This window comes from Doryrhamphus excisus, chromosome 5 (assembly GCF_030265055.1).
Source record: "Doryrhamphus excisus isolate RoL2022-K1 chromosome 5, RoL_Dexc_1.0, whole genome shotgun sequence".
In the NCBI taxonomy this organism is placed as follows: domain Eukaryota; kingdom Metazoa; phylum Chordata; class Actinopteri; order Syngnathiformes; family Syngnathidae; genus Doryrhamphus; species Doryrhamphus excisus.
In genome coordinates, this window is record NC_080470.1 from 7,334,572 (window position 1) to 7,350,219 (window position 15,648).

Sequence of the window (15,648 nt, forward strand, 5' to 3'; positions counted from 1 at the left end):
AGGAGGAGGAAATGTGCTGAGTTCACTTGCTCATGAAAAAGTGGAAAGTATACGCACCCTTTAATAATACTGAACTTCTAATGACAATAATAAAGCATAATTACTAAAACAACAGAAATATGCAGCGACTAAACATAATGTGTATTATCATAATAATAATTGAAAATAATTCAATAGGTGATACATGCAGTAATGTAATGTTAAAATACTTCATACAGTAAAGCATGTATGTGTAACAACAATAAATTACCTATCATAGAAGCCATGGACCTTGAGTGAGTCTATGAGACTAACAAAGATATAGGCATTAAGTCATGCCAATATCTTTGTTAGTCTGATACATAAACTGTTGTTTAAAAACGTGTCCTCTAAAAAAGAAAAAAGAAGGTTAAACATAAATAGAAGTTAGTTTGGACGTTGGTGGCATGCCACTCATTGACTAACGTAAACATTTGAAAAATGTTGGCTCGACCTGCAGTCCCCGCTTTTCCGTATACTCCCTGAACGTAACACGAATGTCTAACTAGGTCACGTGAGAAGCTCCGCTAAAAAGAATGCAGTGACGTGCAAGAGTTCCGTCAGTGTAGCGGCGTCTGACAGACATCGTCACCCGGACAGCGGCTTCCTTACCCGCCGAGAAAACCTGACGGCGAACAGAGCTGTATCCAGGCGAAGAAAGAAACATATATCGGAACCTTCATTTGAGGCAGCTGGGAGGGAGAATGATTTTACCAAGATACAAAGAACCATAGGAGGCTATATTTAGAGGAAATTGTTACCATGTACTGTTTTCCTCCATCACTCTCACTGCGTGCTACTGTACACCAGCCAGCCGAACATCGCCTCTGTTCTCCCCTTCGAGCTGGTCAGGCTCCGACTGTATTGGTGCTGTGGCGTCTCTCTTCTATTTGTACAATGAACAGAAGCCCTGAAAAGCTCAACTTGGATAACAACAGGAAACACGAGTAAGGAGAGGCGGTCATTTATCAAAAAGGGTCGGGAGAAAGCTGCGGTGTTATGCTGGAGACCAGGAGGGAGGAGGAGTTGCAGCAGTGGGAGCACCAAAAAAACCCGCAGGGTTTTAGAGCCTGTGGGGATGGCCATGAGCGAGGACCGAGCACACACAAGGTGTGATTAGAGGAAACTACATAGAACGGTTCCCGTTCCAAGATGAAGTGGTGATCTGGACTAAAGGCTGCCGTGGTCAGCCAACTGGAGCCCTGACAGCAGCAGCAGCAGCAGCAACACCTCCAGGAAGAGGAGGTAGGCACCACTGCATGTCTCCTGAATCCTCTACATCCTCATTTTTCATTTACAGTTCCACACCCACTTCTCTCCTTTCATACTCAGTCTCCCCACCCTGCAAAGCTTGACAACTATCAATCCAGCCGCCCTTCTTTGTACCACAACCTTGCTCCCTTCCATCAAACATTTACTGGTTCCCAAAAGTGCCTCAGACAGGTGTTCAAGCACCACTGCACAATTGTGAGTGGTTGCCTGTTCTTATTATCACACTCACTAAGCACATAAAACAGTGGTAGAATAAAGCAGTTTACTTTTTATCCTGGATAAGTTATAAATTCCAGCATGATGGGGCTGTCTTGCAGGTGCAATCACTACCACCAAATATAATCTGTATTCATTTGGAAATGATCAAGTTCAGGGGAAAAAAAACAGAGTGCTGCCAAGAGGAAAGGCCGGGGAGTTCCCAATGCTCTCTGAGATATTTGGCAGCGAAGTAAGCATCGGAATAGCTGCCAACAGCTGATATGGGGGGGCAGATTTATAAATTTAAACACGTAACTACATTCTAACTGTTTCTTTTGAAGCCTGAACTTCCGACATTACATTCATTATTAAAGTGTAGCTATGATTAGAATACTTGGGTAAAAGTTGGCAGGAACACGATGAGGAGAAAGTCAACGCTGCCCTCTCAATGATTGTAAGGAAGCAACAGCCATATATTTACAGCGACCTGAGCTGTCAAAAGCTTTATTTCCCTTAGGTCGTCCGTTTTCTTGACTTCATGCACAGCATGCGGATCAATCTTCTTCATAGAATATGCAATTTAGACGTTTATTTGAACTAAAAACAACCAACTCCCACCTAATAATGTTGTTAAGTGCAGGCACGGACGAAAAAGAACCCAACAGTTTTTCGATGTTTACAGAATAAAACAAAAAAATATGGTAACAATTTTGTAGGGATGTTCAACTTTGGCTTACATTGTCCAAATATCGATTTCCGATGCCGATATCATCCGACACGAATATATGTAACATGACATATCTCCCATGGTGGAATGAAGGCATATGTGTTGTGAAGCTAATGGCTTGTCAAGCTGTAAACAACATTGTACAACATCTGAGAAGTACTTGCCATGAGGCTTGAGCTGTGACATTTGTTTTAAAAGTCAACAGTGTAGCCATTTAATTTGTGTTTGACCATCAAAAATTCCAGGGAAGAAAATCATTAATTAATTCCTTCATTCTACCGCTTATCCTCACAAGGGTTGCGGGGGTGCTAGAGCCTATCCCAGCTGTCTTCGGGTGAGAGGCGGGGTGCACTCTAGACTGGTTGCCAGCCAATCAGAGGGCACATATAGACAAACAACCATTCACACTCAAATTCATACCTACGTATGGACAATTTGGAGTCACCAATTAACCTAACATGCATGTTTTCGGAATGTGGGAGGAAGCTGGAGAAACCAGAGTACCCGGAGAAAACACACGGGGAGAACATGCAAACTCAACACAGAGATGGCCGAGGGTGGAATTGAACTCCGGTCTGCTAGCTGTGTGGCCTGCGCACTAACCACTCGGTCGGGAAGAAAATCAAGTATCATTATTTTCATGTAGGCCTAGCAGCAATGGCCAGTCATTTTTCATTTGGGTGGCCGAGACCATTACTGACATACAAAAAATGATTAGACCAGCTTTGTTTCTTCAGTAACTTTATTGCCTAGTACAATTAAAGGTACTTTTTTTTTACAATTATAATGATAACAACAAAAATAGCTTATTTAGTTTTCTTGATAATAACCAAAATGACTTAAGTTCTGACATCAACAAAGTCATTGTACTGCAAATAAAGCATTGCTTTTAGGCATTGAATGTTGTAGTGTTCATGATATTCTTTAGGTAACACACTTGTAGTGGTACCAGCAATTACAATTATCAAGACATTGAAGAACCAAGCCTGGTTTAATAATAAACAGTGGGGTGGTCGCCACGTAGATCCGCCACTGCAGCAGAACGTTGTATTGTTTTCTACATCACACTATGTACACAGCCCTCTCGGCCAAAAATAACATATTTCTCACCATCAGACTTGAATGACATTTAATCTACAGATATACATTAAAGTGAATTTATATCCGACATAACTTTTTTCTTGCCCTGAAGCTTCGATCCATGAGTTTGAAAGCCTTAAGTTGGACTTAACATTCAAAGCTGTCATATGACTCGAGGTGTCCAACACTCTGATGCAAAAGTGAAAAGCAAAAGTAATCTACCTAAGAAACATTCATACGACTGACAATACACCCCATATCTGATGAAAAAGCAGCATTTTCACAGACGTCCCCATGGACTCTCCTAATGGAGTGCACACACACAGCGTAAGATTTTACCGTGCTTGCTTCAGGGAACTACTGAGGATAGGCGGCATATCTAGAAAATGGATGGTCGGAAGGCACACGCTAATCTGCAACTGGTGAAAACTGTCATTTGTTTACACACTTGAGAGGCGGTTTGATGAGGTCATCATTTGCACACCGCATATACGGAAGTATATGCGAATATCTCTATCTATCTATGTGGCATGTGTACAGTATGCATTTATGTAGTGGAATTAACACCGCTGCCAGAAATTAGTGTTATGAATGTAAATTGAGAAATGCAGAAACGGCAAGTGTCAACCTCGATGCGCCTCCGACTGACTGTTAAGTGGAATGCTGTGTATGCTTTGTCTGTGTGCGCACGCAACTGATGACTAAGGCTTGCCATCACATTTACATACCTCTGAAATGATGACGGTCTTCTCTTCAAGCCGTAAAACTCAGAGGTCTTGCACACTTGTCTCGGTACGGTCCATCGCCTTTCTCTTTTCTCTGCGTGTGTTTGTTACGTCGTGTATCGTGCATTGCGCGATCGTGTGAGAGATGTTCAAGATTTCGCCTTGGCCACGTGATCCATGATGGTGGCGTAAACAAACCGGATGGTATTTTAGACACTGAACAAGCAGGCGAATGCAAGCAAAGGCAAAATAGGTTGTTAACTGAAAAACACACTAACTGAGGTTACGTTAGCCAAGGTACCACTGTACTGAATCAGATACACACACACCACTCATCAATGACAATATGAAACAATCAATGAAGAAATGGAATCTGAATCTGAGTTATATCCAGGTCTCGTGAAGGACAGATGAAAAAAACTTGATCACTGAAGCATATTTTCTGTTTGTTGGTTACTGATATCATTATTATGTTATGTATTATTCCAAAACTTCCAATTTGATTTACACAAGACATTATAAAGGGGTGGTGCGTGGCCCAAGAAATGACCCATGAAATAAAATTGAAAGCATTTATTCTCAATTTCTGCCTCTAGAGTCCACTTACATAGGTCCAAGTGGGGCAGTGACACATCAGATCAAGCAGATGGTGCGGACAGTGAAATAAGCGTGCGTGTGTAGCAGTTTGCACCCACTTTGTCATATGCATTTGCTGCCACCTCGACAAGGATACAACAGTGTTGCCTGATGAGTCATGCTTTTGCGAGTCAGACGGACATGTTAAGGTTTATTCAGCCTTAGTCAAGGTCTGTGCTTTTCTCAGTTTCATTTGATTATATTGTTCATTCAAGGGTAATTTGTTTGTTGTGCATTTTTTTGCAATTAATTGATGCAAGTAAGATACATGTCCTATATGTGGCTGGTAAATATACATGCAGCCATTTGTTCACTTCATTTGCACATGGCCTGGCTTGTTGATGTGTTGATGTCATGTGAGCCAAAAATAGCATCCATAGTTACAAAATAACACTGAAAAAGTTCATATGTGATATTGCAGTGTAACTATGAACCTGAAAAGGTTGACTACAATACTGTATATTATTTTTCACTCTCTATCAACAAGAAAAGGTCACAGCAAAGGTATGACTCACGATTCTTGTACAATATTTTTGTTACATAAATCGAAAAATACAGGTTTTATAAGTCATTGTCATAAGTCATGGTGTATCTCTTTTTTTTGTCTAAAAACATTTACACAAAAAAGATCTGTCAACAGCGACTCACTCTCCACTTCGTATCCTGAGCTGAGTTGTGGTCGGATTTCAGTGCTGAGGAAAGTAGTTACAGCTAGTTGCTGGGGACAGTTACGTAAGAATAAGAGTTTGGCTTCTTAAAACAATATGCCCTCAAAAGCATAATACATTTGCGTCACAAAAATGACTACTTGAAAAAATCAGACCCCACAAATAGCTTGCCGTTATTTTCTCTGCCATCATATCACTGACACCTGACATGTTTGTTCAGGTTTGAGGGACACCTAAATGCCTAAAGTGTCAGGTATCAGGTAGAAGTGGTTGGAGTTGAAGATTCCGGGCCAGCAAAAAGAGGGCAGATAGTTTATATATAAGGAAGTCCACTCCTCTGTGACATCACAAAGGGGCAGTTTTACCACACCTTTTGAAACCAAGCGTTTTGAGCCATCCCAAACCTCTTTCCGGCTCTCTTCCAAATGCGCAAATGTCATTTTATGAAACTTTGGCATCGTTTAACACGAGAATACAACATTCTAACTACATTTATAGGTCAGAAATGTGGAAAAAACATCAAAGGTCCCCTTTAACAATTAGTTCTACTAAAATAAAACAACATAGTCGCCTGTGAAAATCCTTAGTCGAAGACAGCCCTAGTTTGAATTGTTGAAGCACTTAAAGTTGAAAAATTCCATGACGACGTGCATGAATCAATCTTGCCGTAGCAGCAGTGCACAAAACAGGAAGAATAATATATTACTCATTTCCTTAGAAATATGTAGATGTCAGACTCAAACCTCAAACTATCAAACCTCTTGCTTCAAAACTTGAAATGTGAGTGTATTAGGGATAGTGAAATGAAAAAAAGTACTACATGTTTTCTGTGTCTTTTCTTTAACAGTGTTAATAAATGAAGAATAAACAATTATGATGTTTGCACAATGGCAACATTTAGACAGTGTAGCCTACTTTATTTAATGTATTTGAAATGATGCCGTCTTATCGTCTGTGGTGAAATACAATATACATTCAGCACACTCAGTATCACGTAACTACCTTCACACTCTAATGAGGTCCAACAAAAGAGATCAGTTTTCAGGTATTGATTTAGTAATGTATTATTGTAGCTATAGCTTGCAGGGGTCTTGAACTGTACTGCATTTTGATGTGCTGGTAGTAACCCCCCCCCCCCCCCCCCCCCCCCCATTTAGCTGAATAAAGGTAAGAACTTTATTCTTACTGTCAATCAAAACTGAGCATTATAATCTTTTTGCTGGTTTTGTGGGTATATTTGAACACTCCAATATTATAACAGTCTGTGGTTCTTTGTCTAAAATGGAAGATCCCGCTCGTTGGTGTCTTTGAGTAGTAGAAATGATCTTTTTGGCTCCAGAACACACACATATTTGTACTATATGGGCTTACTTTGATGCAGTATTGATGTTTATACTGTATGTTTGTGACTTGTTGGGTATGTTAAGGTAATGTTAGCACTTTAAGAAAAAAAACGTATTTTTCTAAGCCTGCCATTTCACGCACATATTCACTTGCTTAATAATGCAAATTGTCTCATTTTGGTAAAATGTGTGTTTATTTGTGAAGAATGTGATATGATATATAAGAAGACAACAACATTGTATGTCAATGTTTATTGATGGAATGTAAATAAATATAGGATGGACATATTCCCTTTATAAATAAGGACTCTCACTTTGTAAAAATTACCTTATCACGATTGGGTCTGGGGTCTTGATTTGAGGAGTATACTGCAGTATAGTGGGTTAGCAAGGTGTGTTGTGGTAAATTTTAGGTCTGCTATTGACAATATATTTTTCCAGCTTTTACTAGTACATCCTATACTGCAGATTAATCCAGAATTTAAGCACTTACAAACTTAAAATTCTAACCTGGGAGAAGTTTAATCTTCTAAAATGTCAATATTCATTCTATATAATTATGTGATGTCCGAAGCATGACGTAAACATGATAATTTTCAATTAAATTTTCTAGAGACAGCATTTATCCAAACACCAAGTGACTAAATGCAAGTGTACCATTAAGGGGTATTGTATTAAGTTTACATGCAATCAGTTCAGTTTGTTTTAATTAAAGCAAACACTAACCTCTTAGCCAATGAACACCCACTCTAAATGTCTTACATGAAGGAGATGAAATTTTCTTGTGGAAAATTCATCACTATCACACAGATGACGTCAGTTTTACTAAATGAAGGTCATATCCTCATTTCCATTTTCCAAGTATTCATTACACACACTAAGAAGGAAAACCAAGGCTGCCCATGAAGGAAACTGAGCCACTCATTTCAATCATTCATTCATTTTTGGCTGCTTTTTCTGTTGATGGTCACATGCGAGTTTGACTGGTGACCAGACCTTTGCGTAACTCACCTCTCGCGTCAATCACAGGGCACATATACACAACCAATCGTACTTATATCCACACATATGGACAGTTTGGAATCTACGATATGCATGTTGTTGAGCTGCGGGAGGAAAACTGGAGTAATCCTACACAAGGATAGGAATAATAAGCAAATGATACACAAACGTGTTGCTTTATTTCATCATTTTTTATTTGAATGCATGTTGAGTATGTGTGTGATTATTAATGAGTACTGCAAGATCTCCTGGGTTTTGGGATTGCTACGTAACTACCGTATTTTCCGCACTATAAGGCATGCTTAAAAGTCTTCAATTCTCTCAAAAATCAATGATGCACCTTGTAATGTGGTGCCTCTTATGTGTGTTGCAAAATCTGTAAAAATGCTGTTGTTCTACTTGGGTCAGCGCTCTGCTTGAGTGAGTGTAGACCATTTCCTGCCAATATTACGCTGCCAGTAATAAACCAATCAGAGAACTACATGTATTACACAGAGGACACATCTTAATGTCTGCCACATCTCCAGGGCTGTCCAACAACAGCGCTCCTATCTCTCCTGTGAAAGCCAAGAGAAGTGAATCGAGAGCTTGCGAACATGCTAGGAGGGTTAACAAAAGACACAAAAAAAAAAACCAAAGTGACGTTAGACCCGGTAAACATGGACTACCTAACAACGACAGACTCCGACTGGAACTCGGCATGTTTGATGGCAAATTGATGCGATGACGGTTGCGCTGCCGGGATGACTACCTAGACGACAGACTCTGACAAAGATGAGAGAGAAACGGCACTGAGAGTGCGTCTTATAACACAGTATGCCTTATGGTGCGGAAAATACGGTATATGAAATCAGACTGTTGTCAAGGAGTGTTACATGTGCTAATTAGTAGCAGCTGGCACTGTTGAGTTTTGGATAAGTGTAAAGTTGAAAAGCACGCCATGAATCCCACTTTGATTTTTTTTTACCTTTTTATGTCAAAATTCAACAATTTTTATGGGCATATTGCTGCAATGGGCCCATTGTACTCGGAAAAAGTAAAACTGTGTGTGTGGTCTTGTAAAAAGGCCATTTTAAAAAATCACTCACATCCACTGTTGTCTGACTGAGTGGGTGGTTAGATATGTTTCGGGCCTCAATTTCGCGTGTGTGAGTGTATCTTTCTGGTTGTGCATGTTTCTTCAAAGCACCTCGATGTTCATTTAGCTGACAGCAGAAATATCTCAACCCCCAAATTTGCTTCCTATGTGTTTGTCAACCTTTTGAACAAAGGCAGTCCTAAGCCCTTTCATTCTTCTATCATTTCCTATACTGAATATGCACAGTCGGCTGGAAAGGTTAGTCCTTTCCTTGCAAATTATCATGATAAATGTGCAAACGCAGCGGAAAGTAAAAATAGGAAGTTTCGAAAAATTTGCCCTCAACTGGAGACTAGAAGGAGCATTAAGACTAAAACATGTTGGCGATCCACAAAATATCAAATTACCAAGAAATTGAAGAACGCAGTAAAAGTCACCACTAAACTCATCATGTTAAGTTGTGTTTGTTTGTATGTGGTTATACAGCCGTTAGGACATGCCTGTTCTTGTGAAGATATAAATTGTGGTCACATTAGAACATGCCTGTTCTTGTGAAGATAGAGTGAAGTGTGATCAGGGTAACGGTTTGCCATAATTAATTTTCAACAAAATGCACAACATAAAAGTAAGAAAGTCTTTGTATAAACAACCACTTTAATGACTTTTTAGAATTAGACATTAAAATGCACACCCACAGATGGCAGGTAATTTTGCAATAATTTTAATAAATCCCCCCCCCCCCCTCCAAAAAAAATATATATATATCCTCCCCTGACTTCCTACTGGTTTTGCATGCTGTCTGCGGGTTTCAAAATGCATGCAGGCTGCGTGCTCTCTTGCGATTTTCCACATTTTTGCACGAAGACAGCACTTATGTCGGGAAGATTTGCACTTATAAACTTATAAACTTGAAGTTATGTTCTATGTCAAAATCAGTCATATTTAATACATTCATATTGATATTACTCTACTCTAAATGAAGCATGAACTTATTTGATATTACTAACAAAATGCCTTTGTAAATTTATTGATTTAATATTTACTCACCTGCTAAGAATGCACCACTTGGATCTCCATCAGTTACCTTTACTTTGATATTGTTATTATTACAAGGTGCTCGGGTCTTACATGGTGCTATGTGTGTGCAGCAGAACTGTACTTTTAAGGTTAGAAAAATATTGGCAATTCAATAAAATTCAAATTAAAAAAGGCAAGGTCACTTTTTTTGTTCGTAAAAGTATCGAACCGTAACACAAATGTATTGAATCGAACCCGAACCATGCATTGCAGATTTTGGATGCAGCAAAATGCGTTTGATGCACAATAAGGCGTTATATTTCGAGAATCACTGAAATGCAAGTTCCACCTTTTTCTATTTTTTAATTGTCTTGGTCACAAACCTTTTCAAGTCAAAAAACGGCTGAATTTTACATTAGATCGTGTTTTAAACACAACAGGTACAAATAAAGTATTCAATCATGTAGTAGGTTTTTATTTATAGTTTATATTTGAATGTTTTCTACAATTACAAAATTACCTTTGTGCTCTTCTTCTTTTGAAGCCCCCATGAGGGCATTCCTCATGTCACATCAGCAACGATGTGCCTGTACTGTATATCTATTATATATTCCTGCTTGTGGTTGCAGATCGGGCAGCCTGGGTGGTGTCATTTAGACAGGTAGGCAGTGTTGATAAGCCTAAGCTGACTGGCAGGTGAAGGTTGTTATCGCCAGAGGCTCCAGTGCCTGCTGGACCCTGAAAACTCATTTTGACAGATGTGTTTCCTCCCTAGATGTCGCCGTTCGGCAGGGGGCTGATGACACCGGCTCACCCAAGCAGCTCAGGATAGCATTAGCCTGCATAGCGTTGAGCAAACCTGTAATTTATACTTCTACCTCAGAATTAAGCTGAATAATGACATGTATGAGGCGGCAACCATCTCACTGTGGATAGCACTTTCCCAGATCATTTAATGTGTTGCCATAATGTTTACATTAAGTCTTAAATCAATTTCATTGTGATCTGATAATTAGCAAACGCAGGGACTTTTCAAATTTTCATTTTAAAAATATGTGTGTTCTTATATCTCCATTTACGCAGCAATGATCTCTACTTAAATAATCCCAGCAATATATACAATTGTCAGGCCTTCTTACTAAGCCACATCCCTTGAGTCTTGTTGTGTTCTTCGCCCACGTCCAATCAAAGCTGTTATAACAATGTCATATTGATGCCTCTCCTTCCTTTCAAAACGTTAAGTAATGCTATCGCGTTGAGTCATTTAGGCATTGTAGGCATCACAGACGGTTGACATTTGGGCTCTGGATTAAATACGTTTTTGTATTACTTACAGTAAGTGTGTCAAAGACGACACTATGGTACATCCTGCTTTTTGTGGAGCTTCCATTCTGAGACCAAAAACTTAGAGGCAAAAAAACTTTGAGTAATTGAAATGGCCATAAAAATTTATATTTTCAACACTCTAATCAAGCTATGCTTCTGTTTCCTGTTTCCTACCTCGTAACCAGTGTAGAATACTACATAGCATCACATTTTTTTTTATGCTTCTATATAGCAGCTAGGAGACCTGAGTCTAATTCCACCTTTGGCCATCTCTGTGTGGAGTTTGCATGTTCTTCCAGTTCGTGGGTTTCCTCCGGGTACTCCGTTTTCCTCCCACATTCCAAAAACATGCTAGGTTAATTGGACTCCAAAACTCGACTCCAAATTGTCCATAGGTATGAATGTGAGTGTAAATGGTTGTTTGTCTATACGTATGTGCCCTGTGATTGGCTGGCGACCAGTCCAGGGTGTACCCTGCCTCTCACCCGAAGACAGCTGGGATAGGTTCAAGTACGCCCGTGACCCTCGTGAGGATAAACGGTAGAAAATGAATGAATGAATAATAATAATATGAAGTATGTATAAATTTCACTTTTGCAACTGAGTGTGAGCATGCATTAAAATTTCCCTTCTATGTGTAACCTCCTTCGCACGTAGAGATGCCTTTTCACTTTCTGGTTGCTATGCAACGTGTATTTCAATGAAAGAGATGCAGGCCGAGTTCTTATGAAATGCACTTCTGCCACATTGTGGTAATTTTGTCAGCTGAAAATTGCATCAAACATATTCTTCTATTGCTTCTATTGTAGAAGTGCATCATCACCTCTTTGTGCGTCTTGTGCAAAAATTATGTCTAAATATGTCTTTGGGAGCAAGCGGTCAGGTTGAAAAAAAACTATAAATATGTATTTGGTAGTGAATTAGTTAGTTTAGGCAAAAAATGCTGTCAAATTTATCACTGATAACATCCTAATTCTGAAAATTGTGTGGCCTTTTCTTCTTCTGAAAATTTGCATATTTTGAAAATGGGGTGGGGATGTATTATGTTAACTAATGCCAACCTTTTGTTTGGCTTTTTGGCAGATTAGAGGAGCTGACCCCTGTGCCATCCTAAAGGAGGCAAGACGGAAGATAACCATCTGTTCATCTGCAGTTCCAAAGAGAATTCTCCATGACGATGGACTCATTGCCTTCTTAGTGTCACCAGGATCACATTTAACCACCACCAAGTGGCTCCAAAGTTTCAAAGACTACATTAGGACGTCCTACTTCATGCGCCGGCTCAGATATCACCCTTGTTGGCAACCACATGTTTGAGGTGATAGTGTGTGACTGCCGCCGCCCATTCTCGAGCAGCAGCAGCCCCCGGCAACAGCGACCTGCACCATGCAGTGGAGACGGCGACATTGCTGTCCCATCAAGATGACGTGGACCGTCAAGCGTTCGCTATTTCGGACCCACGTTGCTGGCCTCCTGTCGCTGGCGCTGCTGTTTACCCTCTTCTTATTTTTCAGCCACCAAGACTGGCTGCCTGGGCGTAGCGGGCCACGAGAAAACCCACTAGCCTACACTGTCAGGGGTTTACGTGGCCCCAGGGGGGAAGCCAACCAGAGCAGCTCCCTCAGGAGCCTTTGGAGGGAGACGGGTAACATAGCACCAAAGCCTCTACTTAATCTTAGCTCTCAGCAGCTGGAGGGAGGAGCTGTGGAGGCAGTAGCAGGACTTGGGGCAGGGGCTGGAGTCCGAATGGCCGTAATGGGACTGGGAGACTCCATGAGCACAAACAACAGTTTGCAGAAGGAGATGGGTGTGGGAGGGAAACTCAGTGCTCAGCCCTACCGCTACATCCTGAACGAGCCTTTCAAGTGCAGCGACAACACGCCGTTCCTCGTCCTCCTCATCGCCGCTGAACCCAGCCAGGCAGATGCTCGTAATGCCATCCGGCAGACATGGGGCAATAACAGCGTAGCAGGGGGCCTGGGCTTTGTACGTCTCTTCATGCTCGGAATGGGAAAGAACTCAGACTCCTTTCTTCAGAGCAACATTGTGGAAGAGAGCCGTGTTTACCATGACATTATCCAGCAGGAATACCAGGACACCTATTACAACTTGACAATTAAAACATTAATGGGTATGAACTGGGTGGCTACCTATTGCCCCCATGCCTCTTATGTGATGAAGACAGACAGCGACATGTTTGTCAATACAGAGTATCTTATTCAGAAGCTCCTTAAGCCTGAGCTGCCTCCTAGGCACAGGTACTTCACAGGCTACCTGATGAGAGGCTATGCACCAAATCGAAATAAGGACAGCAAGTGGTACATGCCGCCAGAGCTGTACCCAAGCGAGCGTTACCCAATATTCTGCTCTGGCACAGGGTATGTGTTCTCAGGGGACATGGCAGAGCTGATCTACCAGGCCTCTCTCAGCATACGCAGGCTGCACCTCGAGGATGTTTATGTGGGAATATGCCTGGCAAAGTTGCGCATCGACCCAGCTCCGCCTCCCAACGAATTCCTCTTCAACCATTGGAGGGTGTCTTATTCCAGCTGCAAGTACAGCCACCTCATCACGTCTCATCAGTTCCATCCAAACGAACTTATCAAGTACTGGAACCACCTGCAAAGTAACAAGCACAATGCCTGTATCAACATGGCAAAGGAAAAGAATGGAAGGTACAGACACAGAAGGTTTCACGGGGAGCGACCTCCTTGATTAGGTGTGCATAGAGATGGGTGCATTCTAAACAGCTGGTGGAGGACTTTTTGACCTCAGCACAATTCACTCTATAGAAAAAGCACATTGTATTTGGTAGTGTACAGTTGATGATTGAAGCTATTTTTTTATTTTGAGAGAAATGTCAAGTATTGTATACATGTTAAGCTATGTTCTTCTAAAAAGGTGCAATGAAGGTCATATCTGGCCGATGTGGAGCATGGACAATGATGGCGTACGTTCAAAGTGGGGTTGAGAAAGTTTTAAGATGAGTGCAATATCGCACACAGGGAAAAAAAAAACACACCAGTGTGTTTACACAGACAAAGGGAAATGTATATGTATTATGTTGAAAGTTATACTACCTAAATATGAATGAAAATATCGTTGAGAAGTTATTCTGACCTGTCTCAGTGTTTACTTTCCAGCATCATCAAATATCACAGATTCCAAGGGGAGTTTATCTGCCATATCTTGTATTTTATTTAAAATAATAAACATGACGGCACTCCAAATCACATTCACGATGACTGAGATTGTATTATTTCTAAGCTTTAAGAGTATAACTCTGCACTTGAACAAATGTGCAATGAACCAGTTAATGATTAAATGTACTGAATTCAATTATTTGTAATTGTGTGTTCTGTTGCACTCAAACAACTCTTACATTTATTATATGACATTTTTATATTTCAGACAACAGAGTTAATATGTGACTTAACATCAGTCTTTGAATGCTAAGATCAAATGCTTTCTTTTAATAGACTGATATAAATATCTGCCATCTCTTTTTCTGTGCAACAAAGGCTGATTTGGAACCCAAGGGTTATTGTGAAGATATTGTCTTCACACGGCTTTATGTACTTCATACAGAATATTGTACAATTTATGGGGAAGAACTTTTGAGGAAGCTCACCCGTCTTTTCATATTTTCTGTCAGATGACAAATGAAATTTCTATGAACCACACATCTAGGTTTTTATTTGTATTACAAAGACTTGTAAGATATGTATTATGGAATATATATATGTAAGATTCAAATTTGATGACATTCTAAAAATCTAAATTTAACAAGAAAACTAAAAAGAAGAAAAAAACAGACATTTTACAAGAATAATGTCAGATGTTATAAGTACAATAATTAAAATATTATAACAATGTAACTGCTGCTCCTCTATTGAGAGCAGCCTGATGAGGTGGTTCGGGCATCTGGTCAGGATGCCTCCCAGATGTGTTCACGGCATGTCTGACCAGTAGGAGGCCTCAGGGAAGACCCAGGACACCTTGGAGAGACTACGTCTCTCGACTGTCTTGGGAAAGCCTCTGTATCCGTTGGGAGGAGCTGAGGAGAGGAGAGGAAAGTCTGGGCTTCCCCTACAACTGGACCTCACATAAGTGGAAGAAGATGGATGGATTATGAGACACACAAAAAACAAACTTATAAATTTTGGAAAATTGCTTTGGGGAAAAGTTTATAATAGGAATAAAGTAATAATATTGAAGAAAATTTACCAAGACTATTTAAGAAGAGAGCTGAAATATTTGGAAAATCAAAAGTAAAAACGCAACAATATGGAAAAAAAGCAAAGACTGAAGTTCATACAAATACTAATCTCACCTTTATGACAAAGTTGGGATGCTGTTTTTTTTCTCTTGAAACACAATTCCATATCACATGCTTTCATTTTTCAGTATGTGGCCCACGGTGGAAAAAGATTGGACACCCCTGATATAAACCCTAATATTGCGGGCTGAATTGAATTACACCAATCAATGATATATACTCTCACAGCCACTGTAAAGCAAAAGCTTGGAGGTGTAGAAACCATGAAACAGGAAAAAC

General features: G+C 40.2%; 1 protein-coding gene across 1 annotated transcript; it reads left to right on the forward strand.

Moving 5' to 3' along the window:
- Positions 1 to 558: 558 nt before the first annotated feature.
- On the forward strand, positions 559 to 14,835 carry b3galt2 (UDP-Gal:betaGlcNAc beta 1,3-galactosyltransferase, polypeptide 2). Its single transcript, XM_058073718.1, has 2 exons — positions 559 to 1,263; positions 12,174 to 14,835. Exon 2 carries the CDS (start codon positions 12,477 to 12,479, stop codon positions 13,803 to 13,805), a length of 1,329 nt encoding a protein of 442 aa, XP_057929701.1. The 5' UTR covers positions 559 to 1,263; positions 12,174 to 12,476; the 3' UTR covers positions 13,806 to 14,835.
- The last annotated feature ends 813 nt before the right edge of the window (positions 14,836 to 15,648 follow it).